Raw genomic sequence first — 22,194 nt, forward strand, 5'->3', positions numbered from 1 at the left:
ATTTTTTTAGTTCTGATTTTAACTAGGATGACGTGGCTTGCCAACTCACTATTGCCGCACCAAACCGCAGGAGACAAACCGTAGGGGAGCAATTTTGTATATATATATATATATATATATATATATATATATATATATATATATATATACACACACACATTGACGTAGAGTTTTTGTTTTGTTTTTATTTTTAAAACAATCAACATTTATTTAAATCTTAAACTCTAAATATATATGATATACCCCGTGAGTATTTAAAATTTTTTAGTGATAATTTTTTTTATCTTGAATACTATAACTCAACCCCTAAACCCTAGAGGTAAATTTAATTGTCTTAACCTCGGAGCTAAAAAAATATCTAAAAAAGTACTATTATGGGCCTAAATATATATCGCGCGAGCATCTAAAATTTTTTAGTGCTAAATTTTTTTTAACTTAACACTATAATCTAATGCCTAAACTCTACAGATAAAATTTAAATGGTTTAACCCCGGAGCTAAAAATAAATAAATAATAAAAAAAATATTGATCGAATTAACGCGGCTGAATTTGATCCAAGCACTCTAGTCGCCTAGGAATGAAGCATGTAGCATATCAAATTCTTTTATATATATATATATATATATATATATAGAGAGAGAGAGAGAGAGAGAGAGAGAGAGAGAAATGTCACCCTACACAACCTTACCCTACATATTCTTGGGCGACCCTCACAGGTCCGAGCGCTCGGATACCCACCCGGGTGCCCTGATTCACTTTTGAGAATTCAGGTGCCCGAACGGGCATCCAAGCAGCGAGACTTGTGAGGGTCATCCAGGAGTGTGTAGGGTCTTAGAGTGAGATAGGTCGATTCGCCATCGTAGCGGATTAGAAAATCTTTAATCTAATACAATCTAACACGGATTACGAATTAGACGGGTCAGCCTACAAATTATGAGTATATATATATTGAAAATTTTATATTTGGATGGTGGATTAAGTGAGTCAAGGCCACAAGTCTATTGAGTTTCCATTTTAATTTTAAATTTTAGAAAAAAAATTTATCTTGACCCACAAACCAACTCAAGCCTACCATAGGCCGACCTATACAGGTAGGCCAAGGCAAATCGGCCGGCATAGACCCATTAATAAAATCTTGACTCAATTCGCTTAAAGTATTTAGTAGGACAGATCAACCTAACGAACCAAACCCAAATTGATGGTTGTAACTCAATTCTTTCACTTCCCCTTCTACTTTAAACAACGCTTACCAATCTTTTAATGACTCTTGACCCCCAAAAAATTATAATTTCCATATTTTTTTATAATTCAAATATCCAACTCATCCGACTAATTTTGAAAATAACAAGCTTAACACTATAAAAAAATTTCACTAGCTAATAAATCAAAAATTATAAATAAATCTTAACAAACGATCAGCTCATAAGTAACCTGAACTCCCAAGTCCTATAATATTTTTTATTTTTTTTTTAATAATTCAAATATCCAACTCTGACGATCCTATTAATTCTGGAGATGATTGAATTAACGCCATGAATATTTTTCATCGGCTATCAAAGTACATCGAGAAATACAAATAAATCTTAACATACGATCTAACATCACAAATAATTCAAACTCCCAAGTGTAATGTACATGGATGAAATTTGAATCCTCACCCGGGGCGTAATATTATAATTTCCCTTGAAATGCTTGTTCTCGATCAATCGTGTACAAAGTCCATAGATTGACCAACGCAACTATAATCCTTGATGGTTTCAACTTTACTCGATTCAAATTCAATGGTCTTTTTAAGTCGACATGTTTCACGTTGATAGATGATGACTCACCGTATTAGCTCCATCTCAGCATAATGAACTTTCTCCCTCGCCATGAATCTGAGAAATATTCAACAGAAATCTTTGAAACATTACATTGGTTTAGTCAGTTTGATGCATTCATTGATAGGAAAGGCAATATCGAATTATTCGACCACACCAACAACAATGGGCACATCCAATGAGAAACAACTGAAATAATACTGAATTTGCCATGATTCTTACACAGATAAACATTTCGTATCCACATCTTTCCAAAAATTAAAGTATCAATAAAAGCATCACAAATTTGAGTATGGAACAAAATTCTCACTATGCTGTTTGAGAATCCTAGCAGGACAAGTAGTTGACGATGGGAGGGCGACTCTGCCTTTGGTCATTGCAATGAATCTTAACTATAATGTTCTTAATTGGAGATTAATACCATGCCAGTGGAATTCAAGCAGCAGCACTGGATATCAGAAAGAGGATGCAAGACTCTCCCACAAAATAACAATGTAATAGATTAAGAAAGGCAGATAATTTCAGATGTCTAACTCTTTGATTTTATGAAGTCTAGAATGTTACCAAGCAGACCCTTATTATATGGATTAGTGAACCTGGTCTCCCCAAAAGGACTTCCTAAGAAATGACAGAAGAATTCAATCATCATCTAGTAAACAGATATAGTAGCAAATTATGTATGAGATAAAACAAACATAAGAGCATATGGGGAACCTGGTTGAGGTTCAATCATAAGTTGGAATTCAGGATATCTCTTCCAATTAATCTACAGTAGATTTGCCTCAGTTAGGATGAGCAAAGTTATTGGTTGGAAGGAAAGCACTCTGAGATTGGAGAGAATTTACCCACTCCTCTGTTTTGATGTTGAAACAAATGCAGTAAATATGCCATATCAGGAACACAACCTAGTAATCAATTGAAACAATTTTCTGAGAAATACACAGAATGAATATTCCCAAAGATTTATTAAACACACAAAATCAACTAAGTTGGAAGATGAGCAGTAAACTGTACAAGAAACTTGAGGCAGAAGCATCCAATAGTGTAGAAGCAAAACACCAAAAACGCTTGCATATCAAATATATCCTCATTATCAATTAATTTTCTTTGTTCTCTCTTAATTGATCTTCTCAAAACATACTGAAATGGCAGTTGGATTGAAATCCCTTTAAGATCTTGTTTGATTTTATTTTTCTGAAGTTAGTAAATCAGAATGCAAACGCCAGATATTATTGCAATTTCCATACCCTTCATTCTATCTTTTGCTGCACTTTGGAAATAAGACAACATGCTGATGCTAAATAGGACCAATGCATTCAATGAGATGGTATAGGAAAGTTTCTAAAAGCTTTTTAGTTTCTAAGAAAATAGAATTGAAAGTTGAAAAAGATAAATAAAATAAATATTCAAAATCGGCTTTTTTAACACATTTGAATTTATTAGAGGTGATGATGTAATAAATGTTTTTTTTCAATTTTTAATGATTTTTATACCTTTAAATTGAAAATGGCAAAACTTTTATGAACCAAACATGCCTTAATGATGCAGAGTACACGATATACACAAACAACAATTCAGACAAACATGACTTGATGATGGAGATGACAATGACGATTCTATATGTTGAAGCAAATAGATATTAACCCAAATAGATGTTAAATGGAAAAAAGAACTAGACTGAGATGGTATAAAAATATTCAAATGCAACCATGAGCTACTTATCAGTTATGTTAGAGTGAAGGTGTAACGGGTAGCTAGAAATCAAAGAAAGCATTGGTCATTACAATAAAAGGTTTAATTGATGTGAATCAAACTAGTGATATGGCCGTGTAAAAATCTCATTGGAGAGATGAGATTGGAGTAGCTGACCCCAAATATTTGAGACAAATAGCTCGATGATGACTATTATCTTGAGTATCTTCTCATTCTAGTTCTGACGCAAGAGCATTGATTGGCACTAAACAATTCTGTCAAGATTTTCTTGGTTATGCCACCAAAATTGTAACAAAATATGGGGTAGTTGAAGAGCAGAAGCATGCCAATGTCATACAGATTCATAGGAAGTGCTAAGCTAAACAATTGAACTTTCACATTGCAATTGGTCCTTGGTAGAATCTCCAGGAAAATAATGCAATTTCAGTAAGGGTTAGGAGATGCCCTCTAATGTTCAAATATTCCATAATGTTAGAATTTAGGATGCTTCTCACTCATTAGTTTTAGATGGACAAGTGCGATAGTCTATTATGTCTAATAAATTAACAGGGTATCCCAGTGACTATCATTTTAAGATGGAATGATGTTCAATTCTAATTCAACACGCTATCAGACCTACATTGATATCTTTGAAATAAGATAGGCATGAAGGGGCATGTTAAGCTAAAATCTCACATTTTAATTTGTCCCACATGGACATGTACAATGGTCCATTATGTATATCTACTAAAAGGATATCCCCTCTCAAATGACTAGTCATTTTGGGATGGAATGAACTCAACCCCAATTGAAGATATACTTAGGTTCTTATACAATCCAACAAGTCCACATGATACACCCCACATAATGGAACACATGACAGATGATTAAGGACAGTCATGTAGAGGCAATTCAGTTCATGAGGTTACTCAAATTCACTATGAAAAAAATCATAAACAGACTTGTAATCTGTGAGATTAGACTTCCACATAATTCAGAAAGAATGTTTTGTTGGTTGCTTGCAAGATAGGAAGTCACACAGAATTAAAATATAAAGATTAAAAAAATGATTATATCCAAGAAGCTAGCTTTGCAGAAAATAAACGGTAAAACAAATATCAAACTTGCCTCACAGACAAACAAAATAAGGATGATGCCAACTGTGATTTGAGTTGGTGAACGCACAAGGACAACAATTACAAAACTAGGAACATTTAATCATCAGCAGAATCTTGACAAATGTTGTGAAGTATGGAATACATTGATGTCTATCTAATCGTGTTATGGAAGCAATAAGAAATATTTTAAAACAAGCCAGTGATAATATGCGGCATCAAACCTGCCATAGCACTTGGAGGATACAGAAAAGCATTGTACTGATGACCAAGCTGCTAGCAAGGATGTTCTGTAGAAATATAAACTTGATTACAAATAAGATATAATTGTTATAGTTGTTTTTACAGTAAGTGTAAATCAAATAAAAAAAGAACAATATGATAAGGTAAGAGTATTCTTTCACATGTACATATATGCATCCCATTGTGGGTAAGATGACATTAAGTGGCATTCAACATTTTGCCTTTTTTCTTCATGCCATTGCATCAGAACAATACGTTTGAACAGGATGATTCCATGCGTTCAGAAAAATTGTGTACAAGCCAGCTACAAGTGGCTATGTTTCAATCAATGCAACAAATACAGAAAAATCATGATCCAAGAGATACCTTTTGTCAGCATTCAAATAGAAAAGAGATAAGACCAGTTTTTTTCTAGCTATACTATCCATGGCAATGTACCAATAGGGGTCAAACCAAAGAGAATTTATACTATGTAACCACAGGATCCAGATTGTAGAAACAATGAAATATAGAAACAAGTAGATATAGAAAAGAAAGAATAGGAAAAGAAATAAAGAGAAGACAATTGCTTCATTATGATTGATAATTGTCATAGACTAACAAACCAATTTATACAGATTGTCAGAATAATATATGGAAACTACTATGATAAATATGGTAATAACAAATATAAAAATAAAGATAAATATGGTTGAGATTGTAGTTCAAATATGGTAAGTCATCAATAATTTGAAATCAATTTCTTATTCTTATCTGGACTACCATCTTTATCCTCATTACCATCCTTATCCTCATTACCCTCGACAAACTCAACAGGCTGATATTGAACGCCGAGTTTGGCTTAGGGTTTAGGGTTGTGTGCTTAGCAAAACTCAGAAAAAAGTTTGTTGTGTGTTGTTATCTGGTGACAACTATCGCCAATGCGGAGGGTGAGATTTGAGAAGGTGCAAACGAAAGGAAGCAAGCCGTAAATAGCCCAAAACCACGATCTAGATTCCAAGGCCTTTCTTCAATAATCTTGATTTCCCTCTAATGAAGGCGGTGGAAGAGGCCAACGAGGAGAACAAGACGGCGCAAAGCGCGAAGGCCATGAAGAAGGTGCATGCACAGATAGATGCAGACACAAGAAGGACATGAAGGTATGCGAGCAGATAGACGCGAACACCAAGCAAAGGCCAAGGCGGTGAAAGTCAAGCCGAAGGTGCTAGAGAAGTCGAATGTGCAACACCGACTGGTGTCCAACTACAGGCTAGAAGCCAAGCTGGAGGACGATGATCGATGAAGGAGGCATCATTGTGGAACCCCAGGTGAAAGAGTACTGATGTATAGAACATGATGGCATTCATGCCGGTGAATTGCTAGAAGATCTAGAAATGGATCTCCATGACGAGCGACGGATGCCTTGATCTCCACATCTGTTCTCGATAGGAGAGTTAGTGAGCGGCGAACACCTTGATCTCTGTATCTATTCTCGGTAGGAGAGTTAGTGAGCAGCAAGCACCTTGACTTCCGCATTATAAAAAAAAGGAGGTGAGAGATTTAGATGAGGATCTCAATGAGGAGCGGCGGTAACTAAGAAGCAGAAATAAAAAATAATATGGTAAACCAATAATCCCTCATCTAGTAGCAGTCCCGTTAGAAGAAAGGACCACATCCTAAACAAAGTGGGAGTGGTCGGTGAGGCGATGTTGAGCATACTATAGGAAGAATCCCCTCCGGCACCCTCAAGGGTAGCGGCGGGGGTGTCCTTGGTGAGATGCCAGATGAGGATGGTGTTGTCCCGAGAAGAGGACACGAGCTAGCAGTTGTCAATGGAGGCAACGGTCCCATGGTGCACCTCCTTTGAAAAAAAAAGATGATCTCGAACAACATCCGATAGTCGACATGCTTGTTAAGGTACTCGCCTATGGCGCCAAAATTGTAGTGCTCCCCGATGTTGATGAAGAAGGAGAGCAAGGAGATGGCAAGCAGAGGATCTGCTTTTGGTCCTCGTGGAGTGTTGAGATTGTAGATAGCCCTTACGCAAAGTGAAGGGAGAAAGAGGGGTTGGGTTCCTCATGGAGAGCATAAAGTAGTAGTAGAGCTTCCTCCTATATTCATCATATATCATCTCGTACCCACCATGCAAGAACAACTTCCTTCGGCCAAGCTTGTCAACGGCGAAGATGGAGACAAAGATGCATAGTAGCCCAAGAAGATTGCATTCGGCTAGCAAGAAGAGCGAGTTCCTGATGTCGACTGAGTAGCCATAGTCGGCCTTGGCCGGGTTCAAATTTTGCACCAAGTAAAGAGACTTGAAGGATCCGATGATCGCTACGAGCTTACCGATCGCTGCCAAGATCTCTTGGCATGTCAAGCGAAGGTGCGCCGGGAAGATCTCCACCGATAAGATGAAGGTGGTGCTCACCAGGTGCATTATGTGGCGGTGCAAGAAGAGTCAAAAGGTGTTGAACGACACAATCGGCTCCACCTTCCCCAGCTCCTTGATCTCCGTCTGCAAAACCTTAGATATGTCCACTACTGCCTCCTTCACGTTCTTCGCCACCAATAGGGCGTAGCTCGAATTTAAAACAACCTGAGCTGGCCACTGACTATAATTGATACAATAAATTAATTAATTCAAATATATAAATAAAATAAAAAAGTATGTGAATATTAATTGTTCAAAAATATGGAATAAAAAAAATATTATTCAATACATTCAAAAACATGTTACAAAAATACTATTAAAATTGTACTCTTCGATTCTTTTTAAAATACATCAACACCAAGCCTTATCCCACTAGATGGGATCGGTTATATTGTTCCTTTTACACCATTGAGTTCTATCTCCTACTATATCATCGTCTATACTTAAATAAATTTTATCTTATTTTATTGTTGCTAATCAAATTTTTTTGGTATTCCTCTTATTCGTTTGATATGTGTGTTTGTCATAATTTCACATCACCTAACTAGAGCATTTATTGGTAGCCTAAGTACATACTCGTACCATCTTAAACGTGTCTCTTGGAGTTTTCTCTCGATGCAACTCCGACTTTCTCCATAATGCTCTCATTTCTTATTCTGTTCATCCTCGTATATGCTCATCTCTGCAACTCTCATCTTTTGCTCATGTGATCTAGTTATAGTCCAACATTCAACTCCATATAACATAGCAATCTAACTGTGATTTTGTAGAACTTGCCTTTAAATTTTAGAGGTACCTTATGATCACATAAAACACTCAACACTCTAGTCCATTTCAACCATCCTACTTATATTCTATGTAAGACATCTCTCTTAATCCTCTATCATTTTGTAAAAATAATCCAAAATATTTAAAACTCTAAGTTCCGGGCAACTCATCATCTCCTATCTTAATAATTATCTCATTACGTCTAATATTGCTAAATTTAAATTCAATATATTCTATCTTTATTCTACTAAGGCTAAAACTTTTTCCTTCTAGTGTTTCCCGCCAAGATTCTAGTTTAACATTTACTCCTTCACGTGTTTCATCTACCAAAATAATATCTATAAACAACATGCACCACAATACTGTGTCTTGAATGTATGTAGTGAGTTCGTCCATAATTAGTATAAAAAGATAGGAACTTAGGTAGTATAAAACATGTCATTTGTGGTTTAACGTGGTTAGGTAGTAAATTTGGGGACCAAATTTTTATTAGTGGGGGAGAATGTAAAATACGGCAACAAAATAATAATTAAAAAAAAATAGGGTTATTTGGCAAATAATCTTATTGGAAATTTTTGGAATTTTTAGAAATTTTTCTGGAATTAATCAGAGCTCGTACGACATATTTAATGGGGATGTATTACTGGGCTTAAGGAAAGCCTGTTTGGAATACTATTTATTAGGGAGTTGATTATTCCAATTAACCTAAGGTTTATATTAGCTACCCTAAGTTTATTACCGTGCCCTAAGTTCACCCTCGCCTTCTCCGCCGACCTCTTCTTTCCCCGATCTCGCCGAAGCTCCTCCTCTCTTTCCCTCTTGCGATTTTTCCCTCGGTAGATCACCAACCACCGCACCTCTCTCGATCTCGTTCGCCACCACCGTGCCCTAGCCGCCCCCTCGCGGTCGCTGCCCTCGCGCGACCGTCAAGCGTGTCATCGCCGCGACCTCGCAACCTCCCGAGCCGCACGCCGCCGACGATCTCTCCCTTGTAGGTATGGATTAGTGTTTATTTTGGTAAGCTAGCATAAGGGTTCGGGTGTTGCTGGAGGAGTCTTGATCTGTTGAGCTTTTGATTTCTTCCGTGATGTTGATGTTTCGAGTTTTAAGGGCGTCACTTGTTTGTTTAAATTCTTGACTGAGGTGTGTATTGAGTTTTTATGAAGATCTAGATTCGGTTTGGGTTTTTCCGTGATATTCTCGATTCGATTGAGGTTCGTGTGCTGGAAAATGGTTATGGAATGAAGCTTTGTCGAATTGTTGATGCTGTGAGGTTTCTTGCATAACACTTGGTTGCTCGAATGCCTGGCTGAGAAATTAATTGAAGGAATGATTTGTGTTTTGGGTTTTCTGTCAAGTTTCGGATTTGGACTAGTTCTGTGATTGACTTAGAGGTCGATTTGTTCTCCCTCATGGGTTCTGTTTGGTATTAGTTTGAGTGTTTCTGATCTATTATGGGAAATTGGATTATGTGTGGAAGTAAGTTCGGTGAAGTAATGGGATTTAAGCTTTTTGTGTCCCCTATCTTGGCATAGTTTTGAAACTGCTGCAGGATAGAGGGGTTGGATATTGTTGAAATGCCAGGTTTAGTTAATCACCTATTGGTTAATGTAAATGTTCTATTTAGTGTTTTGGAAAGTTGATCTAAATTGTCTTCAGTGTTTTGTGTGGTAGATCTAAATTACCTTTCTCATAAGTTCATAGCTCGGTATTCATTTATGGTATGGCGTAGTATGGAATGAATAGGAGGTGTTTTACCATGTGGCAAATAGGAAGTTTTTCTTTAATTATTAGTTAGATAAGCATGACAAGAATCTCTTTTCCTAATTAGTTGGGATGTAGGTTAGCTAGTTGTGACATATGAAATTAGCTAAATTGTACATCACGTGATTTGCAGGACGTTGATTGAAGACGGTTGACACGATCTGCATATAAAGGCGGGTACTTCTTATTTTGATTCTTTAGTTCTCCGAACTTAGTGCATGAGCTATTTTGGATAAGAATTGCTTTACCTTGACTCCACTCGTAATTTTTCCTATGCTTGATACTTCCACTCAAAACCTTTGAGTTACTCGTTTTTATATCCATACAGTCTCTTGTTGTTGTCCATGATCAATAGCAGATACTAGATACCATGTTTGTATGCGTTGACTATTGTTTATTTATATATTATGTTGAGTACATTTACGCTTATATATATATGACGTTGTTTGCATCACGTCATTGCACGTCAGATCGTCCTCGGCCACCGAGAGAGTGGTAGCCGGAGTGGTGTACAGTCTGCCCCGCGACTCGTGTAGCTGGAGTACGAGCAGCAGGGACCCGTCGCAGATGTAGCTAGTTAGCTACTACGCAACTGTCCCTCGGCCATTCGTGGGTGGTTGGGTGGTACAGTTGTCATCGACCCGACCTCTCGACCATCACGTGGTGCGGAGAGGTGGGCGGGAGTGACCATCCGTCCATCTGTTGTTATTATATTTGCTTGTGTTGTTTATATATCGTTATTGCTTACTTACATCGTTTACATACGTTGTTATTGTCAGATATACCTTGCTTGTTGTCTCAGTAGTTATGAGTAGTCAGTGCATTAGTACCGCCTCTTACTATACCTAGCCTAGGATATGGTTTCGTATGAGTGCTTATTTTGTCCTTTGTAGTATCTCGCTATTTCTTTTATGAGACCGTATACTGGCTCGCTTTCTACTTATATGTTATGTTCATGCACTATCTCTCTCCTTACCCGCTGAGTTCCAATACTCACCACCCCGCAAAATGGTTTTCTTTCGCCGGGTAACAGGTAGATGAGTCATGGATGCTTGGAGAGTCCCAGCTGCCAGTCCCACGACGCACTCGAGGATAGTTTCCTTTCTTTTGGTTTTGGTTGCTAACGCTATTTATGTTTTGGTTTTGTGAACTTGGTATTGTATGCTTCGATATGGATGTTGGAGTCTAGTCTGGTGGTTGTAGGTATTTTTGTTAGTGCCATTGTTAGTTTTACGTTCGTATTATTTTGTGTCTTCCGCTGTGCATGTTTCCAGTCGTGTGGGTTGTTGTTAACTGTGTGGTTGTTTTTATTCATTTATGTCCAGTCAGGTAGGCTGTGTATATCAACTGCGTGGTTATGTTATTTCTATTTTGCACATATATTCCAGCCGAGTGTGGCTGATGTATATTTTGTATGTAGTATTGTTTCATATTGTCCGCCGTATAGGGGAGGTGCTGTCGAAATTTCTTCGGACAGGGACTCCTCTGGGGCGTGACAGTTCGTCCATAATTAGTATAAAAAGATAGGAACTTAGAGATAATTTTTGATGTAATTCTATTTTTATTGAAATACTTCAGTTACTCCGTCTAAAGTCTTTACTCTGGTCATGACATTCTCGTACATATCTTTAATTAGTTCAATATATGTTACACTAACACCTAATTTCTTTTGAAACTCTATCATAAGCTTTTTCTAAATCAATGAATACTATGTGTAGATTTTGTTTTTGCTCCCAATATTTTTCAATTAGTTGTCTAAGAAGATGTATAGCTTATATTGTCGACCTTTCAGACATGAACCCAAATTAATTTTTAATCACCATGGTCTCCTTAATTTTTTCTATTACTTTTTCTCAAAGTTTCATGGTATCACTCATTAGTTTAATACCCCTATAGTTTGCACAATTTTTTATGTCTTCCTTATTCTTATATAAGGGAACTAAAGTACTTACTCTCCATTGATCGGCCATTTTTTTCGTTTTCAATATCTTGTTAACTAATTTTGTAAGTCATTCAATACCTTGTTTCCTTAGACACGTCTATGTCTCTATTGGAATATCATCTAGTCCAACAGTTTTTCCATTGTGCATCCCATTTAAAGTTTGTTCTACTTCTGAAATTTAAATTATACGATAAAAATTTAAATTTCTATACTCATTTGATCTACTTAAATTACCTAAGTTATACCTCTTCCACTGCTCTTTTATTTCTCCATCATTACTAGTACCCTATTACATTTATCTTTAATACATTTTATTTGGATAAGATCTCTTATCTTCCTTTCTCTCACTTTAACTATTCTATAAATATCTATTTCTCCTTCTTTTGTATAATCGTTCAAAAGTTTCATTTTTTGCTTCATTCACTATATTTTTAGCCTCTTTCTTGGCTATTATATTTTTTAAAATTTTCCTCGTTCTTACAAATATATAATTCCTTATAAACTATTTGTTTTTCATTCATTGTCTCTTATACTTTCTCATTTCACCACCAAAATTCCTTATTTAGTGGTGCATGTCCCTTTGACTCACCGATACACTCTTAGTTATTATTTCCAACTTTAATATCATCTTATCCTATGTCGTATTAGAGTCACCATGTATTTCACCTAATACTTGTACTCCTACCTTCTCCTTAAATATATTTTGTTTTCCATCCTTTAACTTCCACCACTTAATTCTAGGAGTCGTATATATTTTCTTTCTATTGATATTATGCTTGAGACGTATATCCAACTAACCTATGTTGGGTAGTTAAGCTTTCTCTAGGGATGACCTTACAATCTTTACAAATCTTTCTACCCTTCTTTCTAACTATAAGAAAGTCAATTTGCAATTTATTATTTTCACTTTTGAACGTCACTAACTGTTCTTCTCTTTTCTTAAAAAATACATTAGCTAATATAAGGTCATATGCTATTGCAAAATCTAATATAGTTTTCCTTTCTTCATTTCTCATTCCAAACCCATAACCCCCATATACCCTCTTATATTTCTTATTTTTCACCCTAACATGACTATTTAGATCACCTCCTATTAAAATCATTTCATTTAGTGGAATGTTTTGTAATACTTCATCTAAGTCGTCCCAAAACCTTAATTTGGTAGCTTCATCTAATCCTAGTTGCATTGCATATACGCTTTTTAAAATAAAACTCATTAATTATTATATCATTATCAATTTTTTTAACCAACTCTCATTTAATAGAGATGACCATAGAATCTTTTAAAAACTCTTCTTCTGTCTTTTTATAAAGAGTTGTTTTAATAAGTTTTATAGCTAAAATGCTCGTTCCATTGTTGCAAAACAAGCAGAATTAAAATAAGATGAATCAACTAGCCAATTATATAAGTAAATGATAGGTATAATGTATAAACTATAATAAATGAGAAAAAATGTCAATCAAATTATAGGTTCTGACTTACTTGTTTTCAACTAATCTTAGGCGTAATTAAAAAATAATTGATAAGTTCTAAAAATTTTCATGACCAGCAACATCAAGTTTATCGTGATCCAATTGCATTCTCAAGTGGTGCAAATCTTATACATTGAAATCAAGAGGATAAAATTTCTTAGCAACTCGATAGATGTGATCGACATTAAGAAGCTTTAAGTTTTCTTTAGGTTCCAAAGCACAACTAAGCTTAAGAAGTTTGACTGCCTCATCCTTGATCTACTAGTAAGCTCTTTAACTTTAAAATCCATTATAGTAGCACATATCAAATCGATAGTAGTGCTCAACTGTGATTAAGTCATTTTGTTGACAAGAACAACTTGTAATAGATTTATAACGGCTGGTGTACTTTAGGATGTCCAATTTTTTGCTAAATTGATCGAGCCAAATAATGTTAAGCATATCTAGTTGAGTAAGTTTACCCAAACAATTTATATTATATTTTTTTTCCTATTATTTGCAATTTAAACATAGTTTTAAAAAAAAAACCTATTAGATTAGAATAATTATTTTTTTTATTTTAGACTTTATCAATTTCACTGTGAAGGAATAAATTATTCCTTCCATCAAATCACTAATGAAACGCGACATTAGAAAAGTGTAAAGAAACATTTTGAAAAAAATAGGTGGGATTGGAACCCACCCTAGCCCAAGAGTGGCTCCGCCCTAGCCACTAGCATCATGTACTGTGTCGTTCCTCATACATTAGTAGTAGGTGAGCGCGATTGGCAACGTGCAGAACATAAAAATGATACCTCAGACGTAGTTGACCTCGGGCACTGTCGAGCTTACCAGGTCGGCTGATTACGGAGGAGCTTGGAACCAGTTCTTGAAAGTGGCAAAGACGACGATACCCAAGCCCTGCATGGCGAAGACGATGGCTATGAAGGCACCGCAGGTCTTCTTGTTCGCGTACTCCCACGTGATGGTGGTAGAAAAAGGGTAGCCACGGTCGATACCAAAGTCATGCCAGAAGCGGATGAAGTAGAGAGACGTTATGACTCCCAAGGCACCGAACGAGAGCCCAGAGACGATGGAGCAGAGGACCATGATCATCCAAAGCGGTTGGAAAAATGGGATCTCGTTCTTCATGTTATGGCCGCAATAGAAGGTTCACTGGGTAGTCCACCACACCTTGAATGGGAAGATACTCATGAAGCGAATGTCGAGGAAGCGGTCTAGAGACACCACATGGTCGCTCCCTCTCTTGGCGGTGTTACTAGAGAAGCAAACGAAGCAACCACTGCCACCAGAAGGCAGAGACCAACACGAGGGTGACGTTAGTAAGGACGTCAAGGAGGAAAGCGTGGCCATGAATGGCGAAGTTGCGCCCCTTGAGGTTGAAAGCAGAGGCCTGCTAGCTCTCGTAGGCGACGAGGACTTCGACGGCTACGACAGAGCCCAACTTGCTCAAATTGCGGCAGTCTGTGGGTTGATAGTAATTGCTGGAAAAGGGAAGCACTTTGTGGAAGGAAAGTTGTTGTGATTGCTGCAAAGAAAAGGGAAGTTGCTGGTAAAACAAGAAAAAGAGAGGGTTGTTGCCACTAGCAAGAAGAAGAATGAGATGGGGAATAAAAGGTGAAGGAAGAGATCTTGAGGGGGTTGTTTGCATGTGTGGAAGAGAAAAACACAAGGGAAAGAAAAAAAAAAAGAAACGGTGGAATTGAGGTTTTGAGAAGCTTGATTAGATTGGCGAAATGAATAATAATAGAGAAAGAATTTTAAAAAAGAGAGAAAAAATGAATGATGAATAAAATAAAATTAGAATAAAAGAAGAAATTCATGGCTTTGATACCATGTAGAAACATTGTAATATAGAAACACATAGTAGACATACAAAAGATAGAATAGGGAAAAAAAATAAAGAAAAGACAATTGCTTCATTATTATTGATAATTGTCATAGAATAACAAACCTATTTATACAGATTGTCAAAGTAATATAGGGAAAATACTATGATAAATATGGTAATAACAAATATGGAAATAACGATAAATATGGTTGAGATAGTAGTCCAAATATGGTAGGTCATCAATAATTTGAAATCAATTTTTTATTCTTATCTGGACAACCATCTTTATCCTCATTACATTTTATATAGTGATAAGAGAATTGGCATGATTAATTAACATTCACAATGGACGAAACTAACTGCAGATGCATATCAAAGAATGCACAAGAATCAGATTTACCATGTAAGGTAAGCAACAAATTGTATAAACAATGTAAAGCAAACATTATTATGCAGATGATACCTCCATCCTCTGTGCATCAGCAGATTTGGTGAGAACTGTAAATGGAAAAAAGCAAAAACAAATTATCAAACTCAAAAGGAGAAATTTCGAGCAATGAGAGCTGACAATTCCAGAAGAAAGACAGCACAACAAAAAAATATCAGATACATCTCTACAAGCACCAAAAAAAAAACACAAACTAAACAGTCTGGAATTATTTCATAGCTTTCCCCAACTAAACTAAGATATAAGAATCCTGAATTTTAATAAGCTACAAAATTTACATGAATCTAAGTAGAATTAGATTTAAAGAAGTTGATAAGAATATTAGATTTAGGGTTTCTAAAGACATAATGATTGCTAATTCAATAAAGACAATGTAACAGTACATTATAAATGCTTAGCCTGGCTTATCAGTTTTTTTGTTTTTAAGTTTGACAGTAGAAAGTTCTCCCAATTTAAATTAAGCTATAAGAATCCTGAATTTTAATGGGCTAAAATTTACATGCATCTAAGCATAATTACATTTAAAGAAGTTGATAAGAATGTTAGTCCAAATAGGAAACCCTATAAGAAATAGCAATTGCTAAACCTATAAAGACAAGAGATACATTATAAATGCTGAGCATGGGCCTAGCAGTTTCTTGTAGATGTTTGATAGTAAAAATACCAACATTGTAACAATTTATAGAATCCAGAAGAAGCACTTGATCTTCTGAAATAAGGTGGTAACAATCAAATTTATGAACATGAAAGTTAATTGCCATATGTAATCTTTAATTTCATACAAAACTTTCTTATTTATTTCCTTTGTATATGGAAGTTGAAAGAAAATATTTGATTGTATAACATATGGTGATTTGGCAAAATTGCAGGGATTCTTGTAGTTTAACTTATGACCAGACAGATTAATTGATGGTTTGGAAGCTGTGGTAAATGTCAAAGAGAATTTGGTATGGCATTATTTAGCCTTATTTGTTGCACAATTAATATAACTTGGTCAAATATGTTATATTCACTTCAACGGAACCCAATGCCTTAAAAAGCCTTAATAAAAGAATTTATTAACTCATCTTCTAATGCAGGATCAACATAGGAGGACCCAATCTTCCAGAAGACATAACTTTTAACTTGAGACTCAGAATCAGGCTCTGTCACGACCACACATGCAGAATTCAAAAATCTACATTTGTTGTGAGGAACTCGAAACCACCAATTTTCGGGCCCAAATTCCACATTTAACCCTTTCAAAGCCTTTTTATTATTTTTAGTAATTTATAATTTTATGGTATTTTGGATATTTTTTTTGTATGTTTGGTATTTAGGGGTTAGGGATTGTTTATATCAGCATCCTGTTTTATTATTTTCTGTCAATTACAAAATTTCCTTTTCTGGTAACGCTTCTTTCCTTTCTTTACAAAATTGGAATTGAGGTCTAAAATTTAGGATTTCTTTCTTTTTTGAGTCTTAGTACCTATCAGTTGTATGAAGAATTATCCTCTCGTATTAACAAAGTATCTTTTTTTCGAGTTTCTCTTTGTTCTTGGTGATTTCTCTTCTTGTCTTCTCCTCAATTCCATTTTCTTATCAACCCACAGGATAATCACTATCATATCCGGCGTCATTTTCTAATAAGCATCTCGTGATACCCCAACAATACTCCCATGATTTCGTGGCAACACTCAAAGATGAGGACAAATTTGTCAACTGTACCAAAACTAATTTATGCTAACTGTCTCACCTAAAATATGATTCCGTGGCGAGAAATTTAAATATTTAGAATCATTTTTACAAAATGATAGAGGGATTGAGAGAGATGTCTTACATAGAATACAAGCAGGATGGGTGAAATGGAAGGGAGCGTCGGGTGTTTTATGCTTAAACTTAAAGGTAAGTTCTATAAAACTGCAGTTAAACCTGCTATGTTATATGGAGCCGAATGTTGGACTATGACTCGAGCACATGAGCAGAAGATGAGAGTTGCAGAGATGAGGATGTTAAGGTGGATTTGTGAACATACGAAGATGGACAAAATAACAAATGAGAGCATTAGAGAGAAAGTCAGAGTTGCATCTATTGAGTACAAACTCCGAGAGACACGTTTAAGATGGTACGGACATGTACTTAGACGACCAATAAATGCTCCAGTTAGGCGATGTGAAACTATGATAAACATGCATATCAAATGAGGAAGAGGAAGACCAAAAAAGACTTGGTTAGCAACAATAAAACAAGATAAAATTTATTTAAATATAGATGATGATATAATAGGAGATAGAGCTGCGTAAAAGGATTCATACAACCGACCCCACCTAGTGGGAAAAGGCTTGGTTGTTGTTGTTGTCGTCTCACCTAAAATAAAAAGCTAACAGCAAGTCATAGGCTCCCTGCTTGCACACTGATTGGGCATGTTCATAGTAGTTGGTGCTATTTTTGAACATTGAGGGGATCTATTCAACATAAGGGTAAACCAAAAGGAAGTCCTTGCAATTTAGTCAAAAATTTATATAAATGTAAAGACAATCTCTTATAATTGTTTTACAATAGCAAATAGTAACTAGTCAAAGAACTCAATGCATATAGGATATCAATTATCTAGAGGGACAACAAATTTAAACATAAAAGGCCATTAAAGTAATGCGTTGACATACACTTGGTCGAACTCATTGTATAGGAAGATTCAGCAATAAGAAATCCAGCTAAAAGAATAATAAATAAACGATGATTTTTGTGACCTGCAGAAAATAGCAATTTATCTCAGAATGGTAGATGTACAAGAAGAGAAGACCCTAACCAACCAGTTGAATCTGTTAAATACCTATGCAATTCCCAAAAGCAGGACAATGGTGGTCAAATCCCTTAATACCAGTCTTACAGTTTTTACAATATCTAACCCTTGAAAGTGTTGGGGAGTTCTGCTGAGAAAAAACTTCAAGATTAATTTCGAAAAAAAATAAAATGTAATTGTCACTAAGAAGTTACCTAATTGCCTAACTATTTTGAATGTAATATATCAATGTCCCAAATAATTGCAGTCACTGTCTGTTACTAGATAGTATAGTACTTAGTCTAGTAGCAATAATTGCAATTCTGCATAAGAGGGAAACAAAACAATAAAAGAATTAATATGAACCTCGAATTGAACATTTAGAGTATCAAATTCATTCTGACCGGACTCAACAGTGGAAGAGCTAAATGAAACTGCTCCAGGATCACTAGAGAATATTCTGCAACACAGAGAAGGAAATTAGTTAGCGATGTTATCAATCTACATGCTTGGTATTGAAGCCTAGCACTGAACAATAAACAATTATGTTTTGCCTTCCAACTATCACTATGAAAATCAACAAAAAATCACAATTATTATTATTATTTTGTATCTGGTTACTATTTCCTGGTAGTTACACGACTATATAAACACAATATATTAATTAGCCCACCCTCACAATACATATTGCACATTATTCAGCTCACAACATTGGTATATATCTTGTTTGATTTTTTGATATTAGTATATCGTCACAAACAATGACTGGTGACCAGTAATAAGAATGAGTTGGAGAAAAACTAATGGCTAAATCTCTTAAATAAGAAGAAAAGAAATTATCATATATTCTATTGAATTCCCAATTAGCATTGAATAGGATAGCTTCACGTCATAAAAAATAGACAAATTATTAAGTTGAAATTATAATAAATTATTGACTAAAAGTTGCCTGCTAATAGGGACTAACTAATCTTGCAAGAAAGGAAACAAAAAGGTGTTTGATGAAATTGAGAAAGTTTTATTTTGCTCCTCATAATGTCTATTTTTTTCATCTTTCCCCTATAATTTAGGACATTATGTTTTACCCTACACTTTGTAAAACACAAACAAAATGTCTCCACTGTCAATGTTAACAGAGATGAGATTGTGCATACACATGCAACACACGTGACAAAGCCAGGTGAGAGTTTGAAACGTAAACTTGTTATTTCACCTTATATGTGTTGCATTATTCAAACATAAATATTAAATCTTTCTACTTTCCTCCTCCTTCTCATACTATTTTAGAGTTCATTGTCATCTCTTCTTAAATGAGTTTGCATCTAAAAAAATATTTGTTCCTCACGCATAGATACGTTTAAATGGTTCCTTACCCCCGTCTTTTTCTTCCACTTGTCATGATTTAGTTGTCTGCTTCTAAATTCCATGAGGAACATAATAGTATAACCAATTTTACTTTCTTTTCATATGATGATAATGCAAGATATTAGGTAAAAGGAGAGAGTCCTCAATGCAACAAAAGCCTAAACTCATTTTACCCAATCAATCCAACCATCGATTTTTCAAATATACCTTCAGCTTATTATCACGCGTGTAGAGCATGCGATGGAGAAATCATTGTATGCACAGGAGAAGAATCAGAAATAAGACCAGTTATCTTGATTCTATTTTTGCAAGCTATAGGTGGTAAAACTTAGCATCCTAACAATATCGGACAAATTGAAAAATTAGGTAAACCATGGGCCTAAAATGAAATATTCTCAATGAAATTAGCAGGAGAGCTGCAAAACAAGATCAAAGAATTTCTTAAAATAGCAATTAAGGTCAAGGAATACCAAAAGTAGAGAAACACATGGGTGAAGTCTACCTATAAAGACCATACAATAGCAAAGCGCACTCAGCATTGAGAACAGCATCCAGTAACGAGGGGACGGCTGCAACAAAATAAAGGTCAAAGAAATTATATATCAAACTGAAAGAGATAAATGGCATCTCGAAGCAGATCCATCAAATATTTTTAAGAACCTTTTCGAATGACAGTAATATAAACTCCCCACATGAACAGTAGATTGAAGAGGACGAGAGCCGGAGCAGATGCAGAAACATCAAATAGACGCCTCCAAAATCTCCCCAAGAAAATCGTCACCGCCATAACCAAAGCTGTAAGACATAACAGAAATTGAAGTGAAGTTCCCATTTTGTCATCATCTTAAGGAAGGCAAGATAGAGACTGACCTGCAATCGGGAGCATAGCAAGGAGGGAGATGGAAGGAAAAAGCCAGGGGACAGATGCGAGAGCGAATTGAGAGATTAGAACGAGAGCGCAAGAGAAGAGAGCAGATCGGAGTAGCTCCCATGGAGACCTCTTTGGCCTGGGAAACCTCAGGTCCAACATTATTGCTCTCCTCTGGATCCGACCGGCCAAAAAGACACCCTTCTACCTCTTGCTTCTATCGTTGTGTATATCAAAAACAAAGTAAAATCGAACAAGCAGTCCACTACAGAGATCGAATCAGGCAATCGATCCAACTCGCTACTTAAGATCGCCTCGCTTGCCTCAACAAATGAGGGAGAATTCACCAGAGGCAGAGTCTGCAAGGGGCGAGATTTAGGTCTGAGCTGCATAGCCTGCATTTAGAAATAAAGAGGTAGAAGAGGGGAGAGGCAGAAGACTAACGAGGTCGACCTTGTTGATGTTGTGGACGATGAAGGCGCCGACGAGGAGAGAAGCGACGACACACGACAAGGCGAGGGAAGGCGCGCCGGTCAGTGCTCTGCCTCCCCCAAACTTTTTGCTGCTGCTGCTTCTGCTTCTGCTTCATTATTATGTTTGACGAAGACTGCGGCCTCGTTCGTGGCACGATACGCGAGACTGTAAAGAGCAGTGCGGATACACTTAAACCGCGCTAAAAAGGTGTTGTGTGGTTTTTTTTTTTTTTTTAACTTACGGCAAAAATTGAATTAAAATTTTATTTCAAATAAAAATATCTATCATATGAAAGTTCCTCAGTTTCTAACAGGTTTAAATTAAGGATATTTAATTTACCTTTAGTAGTCAATAATCTTCGAAAAGCTAAATGACTTTAGTTGATTTTTTTTCCCGAGTATCACAGTTTTACCCGATAACATCAGCTATCACTTCTATATATTATAGAAGATTTTCTTCCTAATAAATAGTTGATCTGATAATATTAATTGTCATAATAAATTTTCATATATATTTTTTTAATTTATTCAGATGATCGATGTGAAATTTTCATAGAGTTGGGGCGTCACTTCGAGATTAGTTGAACCAAAGGCTTTGGATACCTGGTGTTAACTAAAAAAATAATAAATAAATATTTTTTTTTCTAAGAAGGTGACAGGGGCGTAGCCAAGATTTAAAATTACCTGGGGTTGATCACCGGTATTTGTGTTCCGACGATGGTGGTTGCAATCGAGTCGTGACAATAGGGCGGAGTCGACATCGTTTGTGGTAGGGAGAGTAGTGATGACAAAACTATCAACAGGTATAGCAATGAATGTGATGTTGTGGTGGTCAGGGAGGAAGGTAGCGACGACAGGGATGGGGGTTATGGCTGCGGTTGCCCCAATGAATCATTGAAACTCTAGGTCAGACCAAAGAATAGAATACTTGAATCGTTTGTTGTGTCAACATAAATGGTTCGTATCTCTTATAAAATCTCTTATGATTTATTTCAATCAAATTATAATATAGATACACCTTCATCCCTCTGATAGGATCAACCTAGAAACACATAAATAAGATAACTCGCATTTTTTGCCTTGAGTATTGTACCTCTATAATTTCATCCAGCAAACTATAAAAATCATTGTTTGCACCTCTATCATTGGATGACTGAACACACACCTCAATATTCATGGTATTCTTTCCTATTCTATATTCTTGAGTATGAAAATTATATC

At 35.9% G+C, this 22,194-nt stretch overlaps 1 protein-coding gene across 12 annotated transcripts; it reads right to left on the reverse strand.

The window, feature by feature from the left end:
* Positions 1 to 1,510: 1,510 nt before the first annotated feature.
* Positions 1,511 to 21,129, reverse strand: LOC122056404 (probable protein S-acyltransferase 15). 12 transcript variants are annotated; one of them, XR_006133141.1, is made up of 14 exons: positions 20,954 to 21,129; positions 20,503 to 20,859; positions 20,293 to 20,427; positions 20,135 to 20,201; positions 18,634 to 18,727; positions 18,319 to 18,418; positions 18,152 to 18,235; positions 15,522 to 15,556; positions 4,852 to 4,917; positions 2,666 to 2,725; positions 2,535 to 2,586; positions 2,385 to 2,438; positions 2,131 to 2,296; positions 1,511 to 1,877 (listed from the first exon to the last, which is right to left on the reverse strand). XR_006133141.1 is itself a non-coding variant. In XM_042618339.1 (13 exons), the coding sequence occupies exons 2-13, from the start codon at positions 20,660 to 20,662 to the stop codon at positions 1,834 to 1,836; spliced, it is 948 nt and encodes a 315-aa protein (XP_042474273.1). In that variant the 5' UTR covers positions 20,663 to 20,859; positions 20,954 to 21,129; the 3' UTR covers positions 1,511 to 1,833. The 12 variants fall into 12 exon arrangements, 6 of the variants coding, with proteins under 6 accessions (XP_042474273.1, XP_042474271.1, XP_042474272.1 ...); XR_006133143.1 differs by lacking the exon at positions 2,131 to 2,296 and having other exon boundaries at positions 2,670 to 2,725; XM_042618339.1 differs by lacking the exon at positions 2,131 to 2,296 and having other exon boundaries at positions 18,319 to 18,415.
* Between the last annotated feature and the right edge of the window lie 1,065 nt (positions 21,130 to 22,194).

The sequence above is a fragment of the Zingiber officinale genome, chromosome 3B (assembly GCF_018446385.1).
Source record: "Zingiber officinale cultivar Zhangliang chromosome 3B, Zo_v1.1, whole genome shotgun sequence".
In the NCBI taxonomy this organism is placed as follows: domain Eukaryota; kingdom Viridiplantae; phylum Streptophyta; class Magnoliopsida; order Zingiberales; family Zingiberaceae; genus Zingiber; species Zingiber officinale.

Bases quoted from the DNA above. Each gene is read 5' to 3' on its own strand.
- LOC122056404 (XM_042618337.1), bottom strand. From the start codon at position 20,662: ATGTTGGACCTGAGGTTTCCCAGGCCAAAGAGGTCTCCATGGGAGCTA. The intron at 18,236-18,318 runs GTATTTAACAGA...TATTTTCTGCAG, and splicing joins TGCTTTTGGGAATTGCATAG to GTCACAAAAATCATCGTTTA. The intron at 2,726-4,851 runs GTTTGATGCCGC...ATTGATTACTAG, and splicing joins TCCTCCAAGTGCTATGGCAG to GTTGTGTTCCTGATATGGCA.